At 41.7% G+C, this 19,140-nt stretch overlaps 1 protein-coding gene across 2 annotated transcripts in view; it reads left to right on the forward strand.

Moving 5' to 3' along the window:
• Positions 1-4,424: 4,424 nt before the first annotated feature.
• trim44 (tripartite motif containing 44) overlaps positions 4,425-19,140 on the forward strand; it is a 62,822-nt gene continuing 48,106 nt past the window's right edge. The window contains exons 1-3 of one of the 2 annotated variants that reach the window (XM_084059373.1): positions 4,425-4,767; positions 7,586-8,305; positions 10,128-10,205. In XM_084059373.1, the coding sequence (XP_083915499.1) occupies positions 7,625-8,305; positions 10,128-10,205 (759 nt within the window). In that variant the 5' untranslated portion in view covers positions 4,425-4,767; positions 7,586-7,624. The remainder of the gene's footprint in view (positions 4,768-7,585; positions 8,306-10,127; positions 10,206-19,140) is intronic. The other variant, XM_084059374.1, reaches the window with a different exon arrangement.

The raw sequence follows: 19,140 nt of genomic DNA on the forward strand, positions 1-19,140 counted from the left end.
CACACTGTCTTCAAATGCAATGTTATCCTTGCATTTCAAGATGCGGGGGTCTTTCTTCTACGCTGATCAGCCCTCAGTCTTCTCCAACGCAGCTGTCATTCTGTAGGTGAGCATAATATAAGTTTTTTTTTATTTTCATGTTGCAATATTTGGTAATAAAAGCAATAAGCCTCGTGAGGCTGTTGTTACAGAGATCTTAGAACAGCTCATGCCTAACAACTCCCCTTGGCTTTTCTAAAATCTCTGTAAACCAAGGTCTCTTGGGGTTTATTGCTTTATTTTACAACACAGCTTTGAATGCAGCTCAGACAATCATAATCAAGGACCGAAACAATCCGTTTTATGCCAAAACACTTGCTTTTGTGTGATGCTCATGCAGTCTCTGCACTGCAGTGAGGAGTTTATTTTCACTGCTCTCCTTCTCTAAAGTGGTGTGTGTGTGTGTGTGTGTGTGTGTGTGTGTGTGTGTGTGTGTGTGTGTGTGTGTGTGTGTGTGTGTGTGTGTGTGTGTGTGCGTGCGTGCGTGCGTGCGTGCGTGCGTGCGTGCGTGCGTGCGCGTGTGTAAATAGCATTATTATTTGATTTATACTTAGACGTCCATATACTTTTTTATATACTTAGGTGCCGTGCACTTAAAATAACCGATACCTTGTGCGTTTATACATTCAGCTATTTCCGGCACTTAAAAAAAATAATCTATTACATTTTCATTTAAATAACGTCACAAAAATCCCTTGACATCCTGAAGATTAAAAAGCATTTATCTTATTTCAATTGAATTTTCGAATTTGCCATTTCATTTGAACTATGCCTGGTATCTATTCGCTTCCATACTTATAGGGTTAAAATGGCAAAAAAAAAAGAAAAAATGGCGTTCATAAAACTGCTGTCCTAAAATGTTGATGTCACAAGTATAGTAATGTGTGTGTCTTTTTGTGCAGTGGTAACTAAGTACATTTAGTACTAAGTACTGTACTTGTATTTTTGCTTTACTGGAGTATTTCCAATTTTCTGTACTTTACTCCACTACAATTATTTGAAAACTTTAGTTACTAGTTACTTTGTAGATTTTGATTATCTTTCCACTCAAACAGAGAGCGTCTCCTTTCAAACCCCAATGGTTCTAATCAGCCCCCCGCCCACAGGAGTGGCCCAATTCTCTCACAACTTGCTACAAAAATCCCTCATGAAAAACTATATAATCTCCTACCTTTCATTTTCAACCTTCACATGTGTCTCCTTCTCTAATAATCAAAAAGTGCTATATATTTCATCTCGCAATTTACTTCCGGATGGTTCGTTTTGCACTTTTTTTGCCACATCGGTCACGGGAAAGAAATAAGCGCTGCCGTGGTCTATGGAAACGAGCCCAAAAGTGCACCCAAATAAGCCCAAAATCGCTTATCGCTTATACAAACAGTCAGACCTGGCAACGCAGCCTACGCCAATCATGCGTGAGAGATCTACAAGCTATGGGGCAGAGACGCCACCGTATCTTAGCAACAACTACAGCGCTCACTCTCATTGGTCGTGTCACGCTAAGAGCAGTCTCCAGACAATGGCATCGCAGACAGCTTGCTGTTACTGCTGTAGCCATCACAGTCAGTCCCAGCGACGACGGACAGGGCGCTGTGATAGCTGCCATGTCGCTAACGCTAACGTGGTTGTCATGCCTGCAGCGGCTGTGCAATCACTTTGTCAACAATGCACGTTCGTGTGGTGAATGTCAATATTGATGCTCAGTTAGTCCATTGTAGATGGTGTATGTTTGTGTGTGTCTTCTGGAGAACTATGTAGCTCCACAGCAACTACAGTAACTAACGTAATGGCAGGACCGCCCCGTGCAACGCATGTTAGGCTGCATTATGGTCATGTAGTAATTTCAGATAATTTCGCTCAGATTACAGCAGTGCTTATCAACCCTTTCACGCCCCCCCCCCCCCAAATAGGGGACCCCCCCATTCTGTTTGACTCCGTTCCACAAGTACATATTGTGAAAATAGCCGATCTACAAGCTCAAAACGCCTCACGTTGAGAGGCTTTGTAAGCTTGTAGATCGGCTATTTTCTACATGATTGCCTCTTTCTTACATTCTTTGACAATGTGGCCCATGTTTTCATAGTATAGTTTGTTGACTACTTTTGTTGCAGAAATGCTCATTTCCTTTACTTTCCTTTTTTTATTGTCTCCGCCAGGCCGAAAGGCATGGCGCAAGACTATGTTTCACCCCCTGTCCGTCCGTCTGTGATAGCTAATCTCTCACATCGTTGACTTGATCGCAGCAAAATAACAGCCCGATGAGTCAGTGAGAGCTGGATAAACGAGGTAAAATGTGTCAAAAGGAGTCTGTACGGCTGTCGATAAATGAACACATGACCTCGGTGGGAGAGGAGATATTGTGTCTTTTGGACAAACAGCAGCGTCGTGCTGATGTTTGTTGTGTGAAGCAGCTTAATGTCAGAGTGTTTGTGTTGGAGCGCCTCAGTGCGGCTGCAGAGTTCATGTGCAACCTCTTCCAGAGAGAGACAGAGACACTAGAAACTCTGCTGGGGAAAAAAAACACTGCTGGGCATTGACTTTCATATGGACATTGATCTACACACTGCAGGTATATCTGCTACACACACAACATCAAACTACACACTGCAGGTATGATGCAGCGTTTGCATTACAGCCAGCATGCCAGCGTAGTTCCCATATGGTTTCAAGGTGGGCTAAACCATATGGACCCCATGTCAGCAATGTCAGCGGCATCCACTTCAGTCCCAACTGCGATGCCCATGCAGGCTATAAGTAGCTTCTACCTGGCCCTTAGGTGGGCCCCAACTACCCATGTTTATGTGGGACCAAGGCGGGTCCTACCTGGGTTTGCCCATGCAGGCTTTAACTGGGTTCTACCTGGGCCCTAGGTGTACCCTAACCAACCACAGTGCAGTGCCCATCGCTCCAATTGTTGTGACGTCAGGGCTCTCAATACTGCACATTGGTGGAGGAGGAGGGGCCGCAGGGCGACCGCACACATCGCTGAACCAATGGTAGCCCACGGATGTTTCCTCTGGGGATTTACAATCTGCCCCTCTATGCCACATATCATCCGCACTACAGGGTCTTCACTGACCGAGCCACGGCCCCACTGACCCTCATGACGCTACGCCACTTATATGAGTTGCCAAGTGGCCGCGGGCGCTACGTGGGCGTGGCCGCGGGCTAGACGCGAGCCCCCGCGTAGCGGGGGCGAGCTTCTAGTTATTACAAAACATACATTAACCACTTCAGCCCTATATATGCATATCGCCAATTTGGAAATAGCCAATCTAAGCTAGATTTGTAGATCTGCTATTTCCAAAAGATTTGTATACATTTTGAACACTTGAAATGGGACATTCTGCATAATGAGCACTTTAACTTTTGGTACTTCAAGTACATTTTGATGCCGATACTTTGGTACTTTTACTCAAGTACATTTTGAATACACGACTTCTACTTCTAACAGAGTATACTGTATCTACATTGCGGTATTGATACGTTTTCTTAAGTAAAAAAGTACTTTTTCCACCACTGTGTCTGTGTGTGTTTCACCCAGCAACCTCTATGTGTTGCTGCGTTGATAGTCAGGGGATATTAGCAGAGTATTTTCCAATCTTGGAATAAATTCCTTACCAAAAAAAATCTTCACCAATGTGTTTGTAAAGGTGTCTAGTAACACATCTCACAAAGACTGAAATGCAGTCCCCCTAGGAGAATTTTTGACAGCTCCTTAAAGTTGGGGTACCCACCATAACCTCGGTTAAAAAAAAATCCCCCCAAAAAAAAAAAAATTTAATTCTGTTTTAAGTAGCATGTGAGGTGTCAAACTAGGGTGTTTTTATGATTCTGAATCCATTGCAAGCATTTGTTTTGCACCAAAACCACTCCTTGGGCTAAAAACGGCCATAGCCATGTCATCCTTTTCCAGGTATACTTTTTGTGTAAAAAAAAAAGCCCATTGAGATTGGGCCGTTTTTAGCCCAAGGAGTGGTTTTGGTGCAAAACAAATGCTTGCAATGGATTCAGAATCATAAAAACACCCTAGTTTGACACCTCACATGCTACTTAAAACAGAATTAGATTTTTTTTTATTTATTTTTTTAGCCAAGGTTATGGTGGGTACCCCAACTTTAAGGAGCTGTCAAAAATTATCCTAGGGGGACTGCATTTCAGTCTTTGTGAGATGTGTTACTAGACACCTTTACAAACACATTGGTGAAGATTTTTTTGGTAAGGAATTTATGCCAAGATTTCCTTTATATCCCCTGACTATGAGTTCACATCGGCAGATACAAAGCTACATATAATGCTGTAGCTTTGCTTTGTATCCGACAGTGTGAACGCAGCATGTCTGTCTCTTTAACTCTATGGTCTCTCCGTCGCGTCGCTCTCGTTGGACAGCGAAGCAGGAAGTGGGTTAAAAACACGCTACGCAGCTGAGAGCTGTATGGAAGCAGCTGATAATGATGATGATGATAAAAACACGGAAGTGAACGCATGTCCTATCGGAGTCGTTGCCCAACTGCTCTGGTTACAAGTGAAAGTAGAGCAACAGCAGCAGCAGCAGAAAGAAAGAAAGAAAAACAACAGTAGCTGACCGTGCTGCTAAGGAAGTGTTAGCATCAAAGCTAACTGCGTCGCAACAACAAACCCCCGCAGACAGAGAGAGAGAGAGGGATAAGAGGAGAACAGAGAGCAGCAAACCAGCAAGCACACACTGGAGTGAGTTGTTGCACACTGGTAAGAGAGAGTGACTGTGTGTATGTGTGCGAGACAGTGTGTGAGAGAGAGAGAGAGAGAGAGAGAGAGAGAGAGAGCAGTGGGAGGAAGAGGGGTCTCTCTGCACTAAAGCAGTTTTTCTGCTGGTTGTTGGTGTCAGCAGGAGAGAATACACATAAACAACTCAGGAGAGGAAGGCCCCAAGGAGAGAGAGAGAGATAAGGAGAGAGAGAGAGAGAGAGAGAGAGAGAGAGAGAGAGAGAGAGAGAGAGAGAGACAGAGAGAGAGACAGAGAGGAAACAGCGATTGCAATGGAGACTGTAGGGGCCGGGGGGTCTGTTTGTTGCAGACCCTGCTGTGTGTGGTCATGCAGTGTGTGAGTGTGTGTATAGTCTCTCACTTAATGTAGGTTGGACCCACGGGGAGGAGGAGGCTGGTGAAAGACTAAAACGAAGGAAGCGTTAAAAGGTCAACACAGGCCTGTCAATGCTCAGTGAGAGGTGGAGCTACAGACGAGGAGAGAGAGAGAGATGGTGTTTGTTTATGTTTGTTTGTTTGTTTGGTCACGCTGAGGGTTGGTGGTGATGATGAAAGCAGTTTGCTGTTAGCTTGTGTGACAGTAAACTAGATGAATGGGATGTTTATACACATTACTTCCAGGTGACTGTTGGACTCTTGGTCCAGTAACTCTTTATTAGGTGAGATGCGAAGGCTTTGTGAAACTACTGTATTGAGGCTATGTATGTATGTCTGCATGTCTGTTTGTATGTAGCCTTGAGAGCCTCTGTTCAATGACTCAATATATCATCTGTATCATCACCAAATCACAATATAATGCTTTATAATAATGTATGAAATCTCCAACTCAGTACTTAAGTACTTGTAATAATTTATATTTGGTGGTCATAGGTCAAGGACGCTGAGGTTATCTGAACCACACAGCTCAACCAGAAGAGATAGTTCAGAAGTGTGTATGCTATTCCTAATGACATTTTCCCACCCCCAATCGCGAAGACAGGCAGAGGGAGGGGATCACAAACTTGGATACCGCTTAGGCCATTAGCTGTTCAGCGGGCACTTGCTCACCTGGCAGCTGGCTTGGGCAAGCCTCAAGGTCTAGCTGTTGACGCTTCTGCCTTTTCTTTGAATCTCAAGTGATTTAAACAAAGTAATCAATTTGTTGGAAAACCTTGTACATATGCAGGATATTGCATGAACCATAAAGTGCCCATCCCCAATAAAGTCCCGGGCAATTGCACGCAGAAAGGAGACTGAGCACTTAAGAGTTATTTTATACTATCTATCTGGTGTCATGTGAGTTTTGCTACTGCCCTGCCCCTTTAGGAGACTAGCGGCATGTTCTGAGTTTGTGCCAAGTATAGTTAGAGCAACGGTGACCTGAACTGGCCCCCCATGAAAACCATTTAAACACATTATAAAAGGACATTTAAATATATTTAATAAAATAATTAAAAAATATTAACTTAATTCAAGAACTGTCGCAAGATCTGGCTTGGTGCCGAATTGTAAAGGTACATCAGAGGTCTGATGAAGGGCCAATGAGGCTCTAAATATCACTTACTATGGTGGAAGCCTATACATGTTACATTTTTGGAGCATGATCCACTCCTGTGTGCAGACTTTATTGTTTTATAGATGTCTACTTCTGTCCTGTAGCTGGCACTTTATTGAGTGGATATGCGTTTGTGCTTTCTTGTTTGTCCGCATAAACTTTTAACTGAAATAAAAACATATTTTTTTCTTAATAATGACTATTATTGTAATCATTTAACAGTTTTTTTTGGTAAGGAAAAAAGGAACATGATTAGACATTTATGATGTATTGGGTTAATCAGATAGCGTAAATTAGCACTTAGCAGACCAAAATAAGCAGCAAAAAATGTACAACCACACAACATTAGAATAGATTAGATGTCCTTTATTATCCACAAGGGAAAATAGTTTTGCTCGGGTCAATGCCCATTCACAACAACACAACATACGAGAGCCGACCGTGCCCGCTTATTAGAAAGGAAGTGTATGAATAGAATTTCATACCATTGGCAAAGCTTTTAGTTTTAATGCATAATCTTTTGTTATTATCTTTGGTTTTGGTTGCCCTTTTAACAAGGGCAATGATTGTTTCAGAGTTGGTGTTGTTTACATTGCACTGGGTCTTCTATCTTTTTCCGTTGACCCTATTCTATGGTATATTACTATTTCAGGGATATCAGGTGAAACCTGAAACGATTAATAAGTACTGAGGAGCTTTAGGATTTATCAAAAATGTGTCCATTTTGGTCGCATATGCTCCAGAAATGTAATTTGTGCAACCTATTTATTTTTCAGTCAAACAACCCTTTCTCTGTACATTCGCTAGTACACTCAGTATGTGTCTCATACAGTAGGCACTCTGTATTTAGGCAATAGGTGCTATGTAGTGTGGAGATAGTTTGCTCGTTGGCACAATGTACTGGGGATGTCGCGAACATTCCAGCTCTTTCTATGCGATCTTAATCAGTGTCAGCCTGGTATTTATTCTCCCCTCTTTTTCTCTCCTCATAGTTTCTGCCATACTCGTATACTTGCTGTCTTTCCTTGTTATTGGCCCTTCTGAACAAAAGTCAAGCCACATCACGCTAGCGAGCGATTGAAAGAGGAAGTACAATATTAATTGACTTTTGTCTTATTTCATGGAGGCATAGCGCAGAAGAACATTTCATATTGCGTCCTGCCATGTGTTTTTAAGGCTTCTACACTGTACTTTTATCGTTCATTTAATCAATAAAAACATCTAAATCATAACTATTTATAACCTGCCCCTACCTTTATCTTACAGGGTTTACTCATCTGAACCCGGCAGTTACCACCTGCTACCATGAGTGGTCTTGGGAAACCCGGGGACAGACTGATGCAGCAGACAGATGACCTTCCGCAGATGGATGGGTCATGTGACGCATGCGAGCCTGACGAGGCCCAGCCGGCCACGCAGATGTGCCGTACCTGTAGCTTTGCTTTCTGCACTAACCACGGCGAAAGACACGGCAGCAGCACACGCCACCCATTAACGGCGTATAGTCGAGAGGAGCCACCGTCTCGGAGGCTGGAACGGGCTGAGATCATGGCTGGGCGGGTCGAGTTTGAGGCCCAGGCAGCAGGGAGGATGGCGAAAATAGAGGATTTCATTGGAGGCCACATAGCAGTGCTGGGGGAGATGATCCATCAGGCGGGGGATGCTATTGTGGAGAGGGTCGGGGTTGAGGTGGACGCAGTGATTGGAGAAAGACCGGGCATAGAGGCACAGAATGGTCTGTCTCCAGAGGATGACGAAGGTGCGATGGCTGAGGGCGCAGAGGCAGGCGAGGAGGCTGTGGCTGCACCAGAGCGAGGGAAGAAAGATACCGTGACGGTGGAGAGACTGCGATGCAAAGAGCACGGACAGGAAGGCTCCCTGTACTGTAAGCCAGATGAGAAGATCATTTGTGTGGTGTGCGCTGTGCAGGGGGATCACCGTGAGCATGAGATCATCACTCTGCATGAAGCTTATCTCTGGCAAAAGGTGAGAGTCGCACATTGATGACATGACGGGTTTATATGGATTAATGCATGGAGCTGCAACTTAGAACCACTTTATCCCCCCCTACTGCCATGTGATGATCATTATACTACAATGCATAACATCCACACATCATACAATGTAATCACAACATCCCCTATCCGGTTTGCATTTCCAATGCAGTATATAGCTGTATGCCAATAGCTGCAGGCTCTGTAGACTTTAAGTCAACATACCAGGGCCCCAGGATGAGCTTAGTGATGTTTTAAACATAACCATGGAGCATGATCATCCCCGTGACATCATATGAAATTCATGGCGGGCACATGAATAATTTGTTTGGCAACTGTGAACAAATTGGCATCTATAGATGTGATGCACATATTCCAGTGTCCCTTTGGCTTTGTATCAAAATAGTTTTATGATCTCTCTATTCCCCACATGTTTTTTTTTTTTAATGGCCGTGTTTAACATAGTTCCACTGAGTCGCCAGCCAGTGGCATGGCAATCGGTACAGCAGCCCCGGATTACATGCAGGATGAGTGATTAATAACCGGCCTGAGCACCAGCCACAGTGTTGTGTCGGCTTGTGATTGTTTTCCCATTTAGGGTGAGATGTCATCAACACACTGATGAGCGCATTAGAATTATGTCACTGTGTAGAATAGCAGGGAATTACTGTGATAAGATCAGTATTCTTGTCTAAGTTTTAATTCTTTCCACAATCAAAGCTTTACCGAGTCTACAATGTTGCCTCAATACTGAGCCTTTGTCAACAGCTTGTCTGAAAAGACTGAGAAACCGAAAGCTGTGCTTGTAAAAGTGATAAATGGCTGGATTTGAGAGCGTTAGCTAGCACAGCATTTACAAACTGTAAGCTATGCACTTTGTTATAGTAGTAATGACCTAAGTGGCATGGTTACTCTTACTGTAATTTCTAGAGTGAAGGTACAATCCTCTGCAGAGCCATGCCACAGCTCTTACTCAATTGTGATTTATATACATCTAAACAGCACATTTCTCAAGCTTACGCTTACATAATGGCAATATGTGGATTGAACAGAGAAAAGGAGGGTCAAAGCACACAGTCACAAGACACATAATATTTATTACTAGGGTCCAGAGAGACTCGTAGACAAAAGGAACTATTCTAATTGGTTCTGTTGCCTAGGACAGTGATTCCTAAAGTATTCTTTAGAAATGTGCAGATACCTCAGAAAGCAATGTTGCACATTAAGCAAATCATCTGGGGACCCCCATGGGGGGCAAGATTTGCAGCAAGATTTTGTTGTACCATGTATTAATAAACCACCATGTTAAGCGTAGGCTAACTAGCTAGATACAAATAGGATTCTTTATTTTTGTTTTGTTTATTACAATGTTCTTCATTGATACAATTGCTGGCTGCAGTTTTAATCAGAAATTATTATAAAATGACCAATGACTAGGGTTGTCCGATATTGGCTTTTTTACCGATAACCGATATACCGATATTGTCCAACTCTTAATTACCGATACCGATATCAACCGATACCGATATATGCGGGGATTATTGTGATTAGGGTAAGCTCAAATTTCATATCACACACACCATATACAGTAAGAACTCCTGTAACTTATTTATAAAGCAAAAAAAAAAAAAAAAAAAAAAAAAACGATACCGATATTTTCCCGGTATCAATTTTTATGCTAATATCGGCCGATAATATCGGGAGGCCGATAATATCGGACATCCCTACCAATGACCAAAATTATAGCTGTAATTCACATTGGTGCATTCTATGTTTTAGTATATCATTGGCTGTTATGTTTGCTCCAATCTCAGAACAGGGAAGGCTATGACCTGCTGGGCTGTACACGGCGAATGTCTGAGAAGATGAAGACTAAGTGGACCAATCCTGAGGTAAATCCAATTAGGGGTGCAACAGGTTATCGAACTAATCAATTTAATGAATAATAAAACATTATCGATTTTACCATTATACGACAAAGTATGAAATAGAGCTTAAATGGTTAATCAGTCTAATCCATTTAGTCAATTATAATAGTCCATTAGAATTAGAATTTTGATTAAATTAGAATTTAATTGAAAAGTAGAACATTGGCAAGAAGAGTATCGATAGTTGCAGCCCTAATCTTATGCATAATGGACACAGAAACCTGAGTTTGAGTGTGTTGCAGTCAAGACTAGGGTTGACTTGCATGAAGCAGATCAACAAAGATTGTGTCACTGTTTCTAGCCATGACTAAATCTCAACTGAAATTACAGCTGCCTTTTAATTATAGGGCTGACAATGTATCATTTGATTTTATTATTTTTATCAGCATCAATTCTTGCCCCCATAATGCATCTTTTCTGGAGTGGATAGTGTAAGATATAGCTACAAAGTTTCTACAGAGAAGTTTTGATTGATTGACTTGTTTATTGACAGCAAAACTTTATGTTTTGCCACAATATGCAATCAAATGTTTGTACACATTTGATTGCATGCAATGGTCAAAAGTACGTCACAAAAAAGCCCAAGAGTTTATTTCCACTGTGCATCTTCATGCTTCCCCTGGAGGATGAACCCTTTTTGGGGAACCCATGGCCTTTCCTCTAACACCACTCTTAGGCCAATATTTGCATTTGCATCCAAGATATCTCGAAATCTCATTGTTTCACATGTAGCGTCATCAGCGTGGGGCAGAGTCGGCGCAGGGGAGACAACACAGATTTCCCCTGCTGGTATACTGGCATAGTATGGCTTTAAACTCTGATGCTATTTTCAAATAGTGGTAAAAGTGGTAAAACTTAGCCTAGTTTCTTCCTGGGCTTGTTTTCATAGACCAGGCTGCTTGTTTCTCTTGCAAAATCTGGAAACACTGCTGATTACCTGCATTACACCTGCAGTAGCCTACTAGGGAGGAAGTGGACAGATATTGAATGAAGTAGCACACAGAGAAAAACTCAATGGTGCTGCCCTGTAGGGGGCAATCATGACGCCGCCCAGGAGAGGGGCCAAGAACAAGGGGAATATCATGAAGGATTAGACTGATGATCCAACGCAATGTTGCATACCCAGATATACAGTATTCTACTGGTAAGAGACACTTTTACATTTTCTATAGATATAAACAATTAAACCATTATATCAGAAACAAACAGCCATCATTTCATTAAAGACGTTTTAGTGAATGAAATGTGAATTTTTGAGGCAGGAGCAACACTAAAGTGTATTGACGCCGTTACTGTTTGACAATGTTCAATTATCATGCAGAGATTATAATGAATACGAAGCTAAAGCAATACCTTTTTATAACAGGAGGCAGCTTCACCGTAAAATCCTCAGAGTGGCGACCGAAACTCATCCTCCCTGTGTATGGCTTGCAGCCACTTTGTCTTCGGATCGGGTTCTGTCTTTATTTGGTGAACGAAAAACCATTATAGGGCCGTTAACATGATAACTACTGAATAACTATAATTATGCGTCCACACTGATAAACCTGATGGTGAGACGACTCTCCGTCTCAGTGGTGCTTGTGCTGAAAGACAGATGCAATAGGACATATGGATAATCTGACTCTGGTTATTAATTATAAGGAGTCAGGATGGTTGTAAGCAGTGGTCAATGGTCTCATCTCCGTTAATAATAAAACTTTAAGAGGGTGCGTCAGACCTATGTCCTTCTGATGGATTGCTCCTATGTCAGGCTTCTATTAAAGTTAGGGTAAGTGATATCTTTTTGTTAAAAGGTTAAAGGATTATATTGTGATAGTAATCATTGCCATAGTGTTTGTTCAGTAACTGGGGTCTCCCCGTCTCTCCAGATCTTTAATAAACAGAAAATACTTATTCAGGTGGGTTGAAAAATGTCAGACAATCAGGAAAGTGTACCCATTTATCAGCTTAAATTTTGTCTGCTCATTTCTTTCTGTCATCACTTCCAATTTCACTTGTTTAATCTGTATTCTGTGCAAGTTCTCTCTCCTGATTGGATAAAATGGGTATCCGACAAATGTATTTTCTGTTTACTAAAGAGCTTAGAGTTACTGAACAAACAATAGCAACGAGTACTCTCAGAATAGAGATATTTATCACTTATTAAAAAAATAAATAAAAAATCACTTGCCCTACTTTTAGTGTGGCTTTGCCTCACCCTTTTTGCTGATCTTAACCCATTTAGACCTAAGGCCGATTCTAAAAACGCCTTCTAAAACCTAACCTAAATTTTCTGTTCATGTTGCTATATGTATAGCAACAACTGATGAGACACAGAGGTGACTCCCGGATTGAAAGGTATAACTACATATAGGTTACAACAGGTCTAAATGGGTTTAGCTAATGTTAGGCATTTCATAACCGTTTATTTAACAAAACCCCCTAGACATTGGCCAGAGGGAAATTGGCTTGCTAGAATATTGAGTCTTGTCTTCCAAATCATCAAATTTTATGTATAGTGCCAATCTCTGTTGGAGTAAAATGCCCAAAATTGGTTGCCTTATCTGTATGCGCTGGAGAATGGTTTTCAAACTTCAGAGATTTTATAGATACAGTATGAACCCAAAGGCAGTGGTAGTACACACAGTAACAGCTGCCCAAAAGGAGCCTTTCTCCAATCGATTCAGAACTGAAAATACCTTTTTCGCCCACAGATTCACCATAGCAAAAATAATTCTAACAGTTTCTAATCACATAAAGGAATATTTCACTCTAGTCTACTCAGGCCTTTGTGAGCCCCCCAGACAGTTTTTAAGTTGCTCGATTCAGTATTTAGATATTAAATATGCATTTTATCAGACACGCCCCCTTCCTATATAAACCCATTGTAACTTCAAACTCCATTTTAACATTACATTACAGTCAGTCATTTAGCAGACGCTTTTATCCAAAGCGACTTACAATAAGTGCATTCAACATAGGTGGGCAACAAAACTACTAATCACCAGAAGCATTAAAAGTGCATTCTCTTCTAAAACAAGCAACCAGGAGTATACCTAGCGCTAAAGTAAACGTGCAATATATCAGCTACCTACTTTCATAAACAGATGAGACAAAGTAGGAAAATCAACGTTGTTGAGCATCAAATAGCTAAATTAGCCGATCTACAAAATTACGACGTGTTGTGAGCTTGTAGATCGGCAATTTTTGCCGATATCTCTGCCTATTTTCACCAAATGCTCTGCTAGTTTTTGCTGAATGTTCGCCTATAATGACATGCCCAGAATAGGGACGCTAGGGTTCATGTGGTTAAACCGTGTTCATCACAGAAAAATAAATCAAGCCTAGTTATCATATACTAGAGAGATACATACATAACAGAGGAGGACAGATGAGCCATTAATCATTGTAATTCAGTGGGCAGAGCAGTAAGCACTACAGTGGCATACACACTGCAGCGGGGAAGACACAGCAGTCTGGATTGAGATAAAGAGGGATTAGGAAGAGATTATGTCATAAAGAGTTGGGAAGTATACACAGCGAGAGACAATTATTTCAATCCATACTATAATTCTTTTTGCCCCATTCAATACCCTCTGGCTTTCATCAAAGATATAATTCCACCAGAAGCTTTGGATTGATGTCACTGTATTGTGTGATTACTGAGTCATTTAATTTCAGGCTTCAGCTGGTGTCTGTTGTGGTTTGCATTGGCGCCTTTGTGCTGACTCACGTTTTCAAACTTACACTGTGATTTCAGCTTCATAAAATATGAAGTGGAGTATGCTTTAGTCAATCGAACAGGTTTTTAACTTGTATTCAACCAGATAAAATTATACAAATACTAATAAATACAAACATATTCAAACAGCCTATGGGAGGATGAAGGAAGGATTTTATACACATCTACTAGGGGGGTACACTGTCCAATGTCCTTTTTAGTTTTTATCTCCACTGGAGCACACTTGAACCTTGCTCAAGAGCACACTGATAAAGCCTTGTTCAAGTTAGCTTTGGTAGGAACTAAGGCCATGCATTTGCTTTTCCCCCGCCCAGGTTGTCCTAGTTTCTTGGTGGTACACACACAAAATCTGGGTAATCATCCCCCCCATCTTACTGTGTAGAGCTTATTTGTTTAACCTGCTGGTTCACGTCTGATGATAGAGACCACAGTGTGGCTGCCTCAACACTGAACACCCCCCAAAAATAATTCAAACTCAGTTTTTAATATAGGTCAATAAAATAAAAACAACATTGGATATAGCCTAGTTATATTACAAAAGGCTTAGTGGCAGTAGTGCCACTGACAGCAGACTGTGGCTGTGTCCTGTGTATAGAATGTAACGGAGAGCAGTGAGGGTCATGACATGTCTAAGTGGTTAGGTCTCATCTATTCACAGCACCATCTACGGTGGCTGCACCTGCTCTTATGCAGCCGCCCCTCAGCACCAACCCTGCTCCGCTGTGCTCTGGTAATGTAACCATGCGTGTGCGTACCGGAGAAGCATCGGGATTATGGGAGGGCCGCTCCAGGGATGTGACCTGTGGCAGACTGGCATAATGTAGAAGGTTAATTTGAACCTATCGGCTAGAGGTAGTACCATTATTGGCAGCCACCGCCACACCCCAGCTTATGGCCCCTATCATACTGAAATATCAATGCTGCCCCCGAGCCTTCCTAGACCTTTTGTCTCACGCCACCACACCGGGGAGGTGTAGCGTGTTCGGAGAAAACCACTAACCTCGTCACTCACGGGGCTTTGTGTCAAAAACCATTATGAGAATTTGTCGGCGTGTCCTCTCTGCTCTCTCAAATGTCAGCAGCTCTTATTATGCATGAGTGGTGGTGGCTGGAGTGGCTGCTTCTGGCATGGAAAGAGTGTGTGTGAAAAAAATAAAAATGATATATATATATTTTTAAATAAATAAAATATATTTTTATAAAATATATATTTTTCCCCCTGTGCGTTTGTGTGGTGGAGAAGTTTTAGGAGTTGAAACTTTAGATAAGTCTCAAGGGAATTAGGGAAGGAAGATGTCTGTTTTTGTGCACGATTGCTTTTATTGTTGTGTGTGCACGCTCCAGTGTGGTTTGTCGTGCACCCTAGTACATTGTGTGTCTGTTTGTGTGCATCTTAAGGGGTGAGCTGATGGGAAGGTTTAACCCCTAGCTGGTGTTTACTTATTACATTTTCGGTGTTTAATTATGTACGTTGCCTCAGGTGTGAGGATTTTAATCTCTCTGAGCTCATATCCCGGTTATCCGCAGGGGGATAGAATATATAGAAGACAGTACTGAGACTATACATATTAATGGGGGACCAGAGGAGTGCTATAACATGAGGGGGGTCCAGGAGAGCTGTCAGTCATTCAGCTAGTGGGCAAGACTTGCCAACACTCTGATACTCGGGAGAGTCTGAAACATTGTGTGAAGTATGTCGTAGCCTCCAACCATGGCAGCGGGGGAGTCAGCATATCGTTGCTGTCGTGACGGGCAGAAACCTCTTATTTCCATATTTCAACTTAGTATGTTTTTCCTTAAATTAATGCCCTACTTCGCCATACTGCAGTGTTAAACAAAAGTAGCAAAAATGGCCGATCTACCAGCTCACATCGTGTTACACCGTGGCACGTTGTGAGCTTGTTGATCTACTATTGTTTTATATTTTTGAAAGGGAAAGTGGTTTTAGACATACAAGGTTTCCACTCCACATCGACGATATGTACCGTTTTACTCCTATTTAATTTACTCACTTCCTGCTGCACATAATGCTGGCTATGGCACACTGCCTATGGGGCTGCTGGCTGCAGGTACAGACTAGAGGGATGGCAGTCTGACATTTGATGAACTCAGTGTCAGCCCTGACACACACACACAAATTGACTTGCTTTTGGGAGAGAATAATACTTTTAATTAACTTTCTCTGTTCCTTTTTTGCGTTGGGGGCTGAATTGGAAAATGTGATTGTGGGACGAGATATGCAAGAGAGAGAGAGAGAGAGAGAGAGAAAGAGGGGGTGGGTGCCAAATGGATGAAAGTGTTCAGTTGGAACAGGTCCACTACTTCCAGGGGCAGGCAGTTCAAACCCATTTGCTCCTAATGTTCCATTAATGCTTTTCAGGCCTTTCTAAAAACATTACATAAAACAGAGCCACTAACTAAGCAGCATGCCAGGCACTGTTTGGGCAGTGAGAAGATTTCACAGAAAGTTTAAAAGCTTGGATTATTTTCAGTTCTCCATTCAAGTGGGTTCTCTATGTGTATTTTTAATCGATTTTATAGCAGGGCCATGCTGCCAGGAACGTGGTGTGTATGTGCAACAACTACCAGCAATAGAAAAGGATTGATAGTGGGATCGATAAGGAACACATATTTAACTAGAAAAAGTGCTCCTCGGAGCACAACTCTCCGCTGTTGGGAATGTTGGGAATGTTCTATCTGTATAAGTGTCCTATCCGTCCTGTCTGTATAAGTGTCCTATCCCTCCTGTCTGTATAAGTGTCCTATCCGTCCTGTCTGTATAAGTGTCCTATCCGTCCTGTCTATGTAAGTGTCCTATCCGTCCTGTCTGTGTAAGTGTCCTATCCGTCCTGTCTGTGTAAGTGTCCTATCCAATTGTTACAGTATCCGCCATTTCTCAACCATTTTGTGATTGTTCCTGTCTTACCTCACTCTTACCAGACTTGTGTTGGGAATGTTGGGAATGTTCTAATTCTTATGTTCTAACTGTCCTATCCATCCTGTCTGTATAAGTGTCCGATCCGTCCTGTCTGTATAAGTGTCCTATCCGTCTGTATAAGTGTCCTATCCGTCTTGTCTGTATAAGTGTCCTATCCGTCCTGTCTATGTAAGTGTCCTATCCCTCCTGTCTGTGTAAGTGTCCTATCCCTCCTGTCTGTATAAGTGTCCTATCCGTCCTGTCTGTATACTGTAAGTGTCCTATCCGTCCTGTCTGTATACTGTAAGTTAGGGATGTCCGATTTTATCGGCCTCCCGATATTATCGGCCGATATTAGCATAAAAATTGATATCGGGAAAATATCGGTATCGGTTTTTGAAAAAAAAAAAAAAACTTTTTTTTTTTTTTTTTTTTTTTTTGCTTTATAAATAAGTTACAGGAGTTCTTACTGTATATGGTGTGTGTGATATGAAATTTGAGCTTACTCTAATCACAATAATCCCCGCATATATCGGTATCGGTTGATATCGGTATCGGTAATTAAGAGTTGGACAATATCGGTATATCGGTTATCGGTAAAAAAGCCAATATCGGACAACCCTACTGTAAGTGTCCTATCCGTCCTGTCTGTGTAAGTGTCATATCCCTCCTGTCTATGTAAGTGTCCTATCCGTCCTGTCTGTGTAAGTGTTCTATCCGTCCTGTCTGTATAAGTGTCCTATCCGTCCTGTCTGTATAAGTGTCCTATCCATCCTGTCTGTATAAGTGTCCTATCCGTCCTGTCTGTGTACTGTAAGTGTCCTATCCGTCTGTGTAAGTGTCATATCCCTCCTGTCTATATAAGTGTCCTATCTGTCCTATCTGCCAATTATGTATCAGCCATGCAGCCATTTCGTGATGGTTCCTGTCTTACCTCACTTTGACAGTGGCACAGACACTGTCAAAGTGACGCCATGTATTTATACAGTATTTCACCGTATTGTCACGTGTCACGTGAGGCTTGACCAATCGGTGTGTCATATTTAGAAAGTGAAAACAATACTCTCCTGCGGAGAGTAATAATTAAGCATGGGTGCAAAATTTACCCTGAATTATTGTGTTACTTTTTGTCAATGATAAGTTGGTATTAAATATAAGGTATTAAATATAAGGTATTAAAAAAGTTCAATCTGACTTGCCTAAACCTGCAGTTACCTGCAGTATTTTTCAGACTGGACAAAATTATTATTTTTTAATACAGAATGAGATCATATCGACATCGGTTCATATTGGTTATCGGCTATAACGGCAATTATTATATCGATATCGGCCAGAAATGTCAGATCGGTGCAACCCTAGTAGAAACATATATTGAGTGTATTTATAGTAATTTTGAATGTATGTAATTGAACGTATTTACAAAGGTGGATCGTCACCACTCTAGTCCACATGACCACAAGTAGCCAGCCTGTATAGTGCAACGTTGCCACTGAACACCGCATTGTGCTTTCATTGAAAGAAAGAGTCTCTGTCTTGTGTCTCACTCGGGATTTGTGTTTGCTCCCAAGAGTTTTGGCTTTAGGTACACATTCCTTTTCAAGATTAATTGGTAGCACCACCTAGTTAATAATCAGTCTCAACGGATACACAGTGTGAGGTTAATTCTGTTTGAATGGCTTGAATCATTGTAGTCAAGTGAAATGTCAATGGAATGTTTGAGTCTGAGAAGTTTGCTATTTTCAGTCAAACACCCATGACATTGTGTTTCTCCTACATAAAGGATTTCACTCATTTGCATAGTTGAATTTTAAAGCCAGCAGCTTCTAAAACTCTAAATTTAGGCTATATACTGTATGTTAGGCCCATGTAGGCCTAAGGCCCCTGTATAATGGGCATAGTCAAATAAAATATTGAACTAGAAGTTAATGTGTTCACTGAAGCACATACTGTTTCTCCGCCAAGTCAGGTGGTCAATCTATGAAGTCGGTCATCTATGATTCATGAAACCATATAGAGAGTATGTACATGCATCACTTTTCCACCGGGACACGCACTTCTCATCTAGACTGAGTGGCAAAATATTGAGCACCATGGAGCATTGGAGTTTGGAAGGGCTTGTTGGAAATCACTCAACCGTCCTGTTTCTAAATTGCACATAATGCAGGAGGCAGCAGGACATTGCGTTATTGAAAACAAGTGCTTCCAAACTCTGACACAAAAGAATCACCTGCACGGAATGTATTGACAGATAGAGGATA

This window comes from Gymnoscopelus microlampas (genome assembly GCF_963454915.1).
Source record: "Gymnoscopelus microlampas genome assembly, chromosome: 6".
NCBI classification, from domain to species: domain Eukaryota; kingdom Metazoa; phylum Chordata; class Actinopteri; order Myctophiformes; family Myctophidae; genus Gymnoscopelus; species Gymnoscopelus microlampas.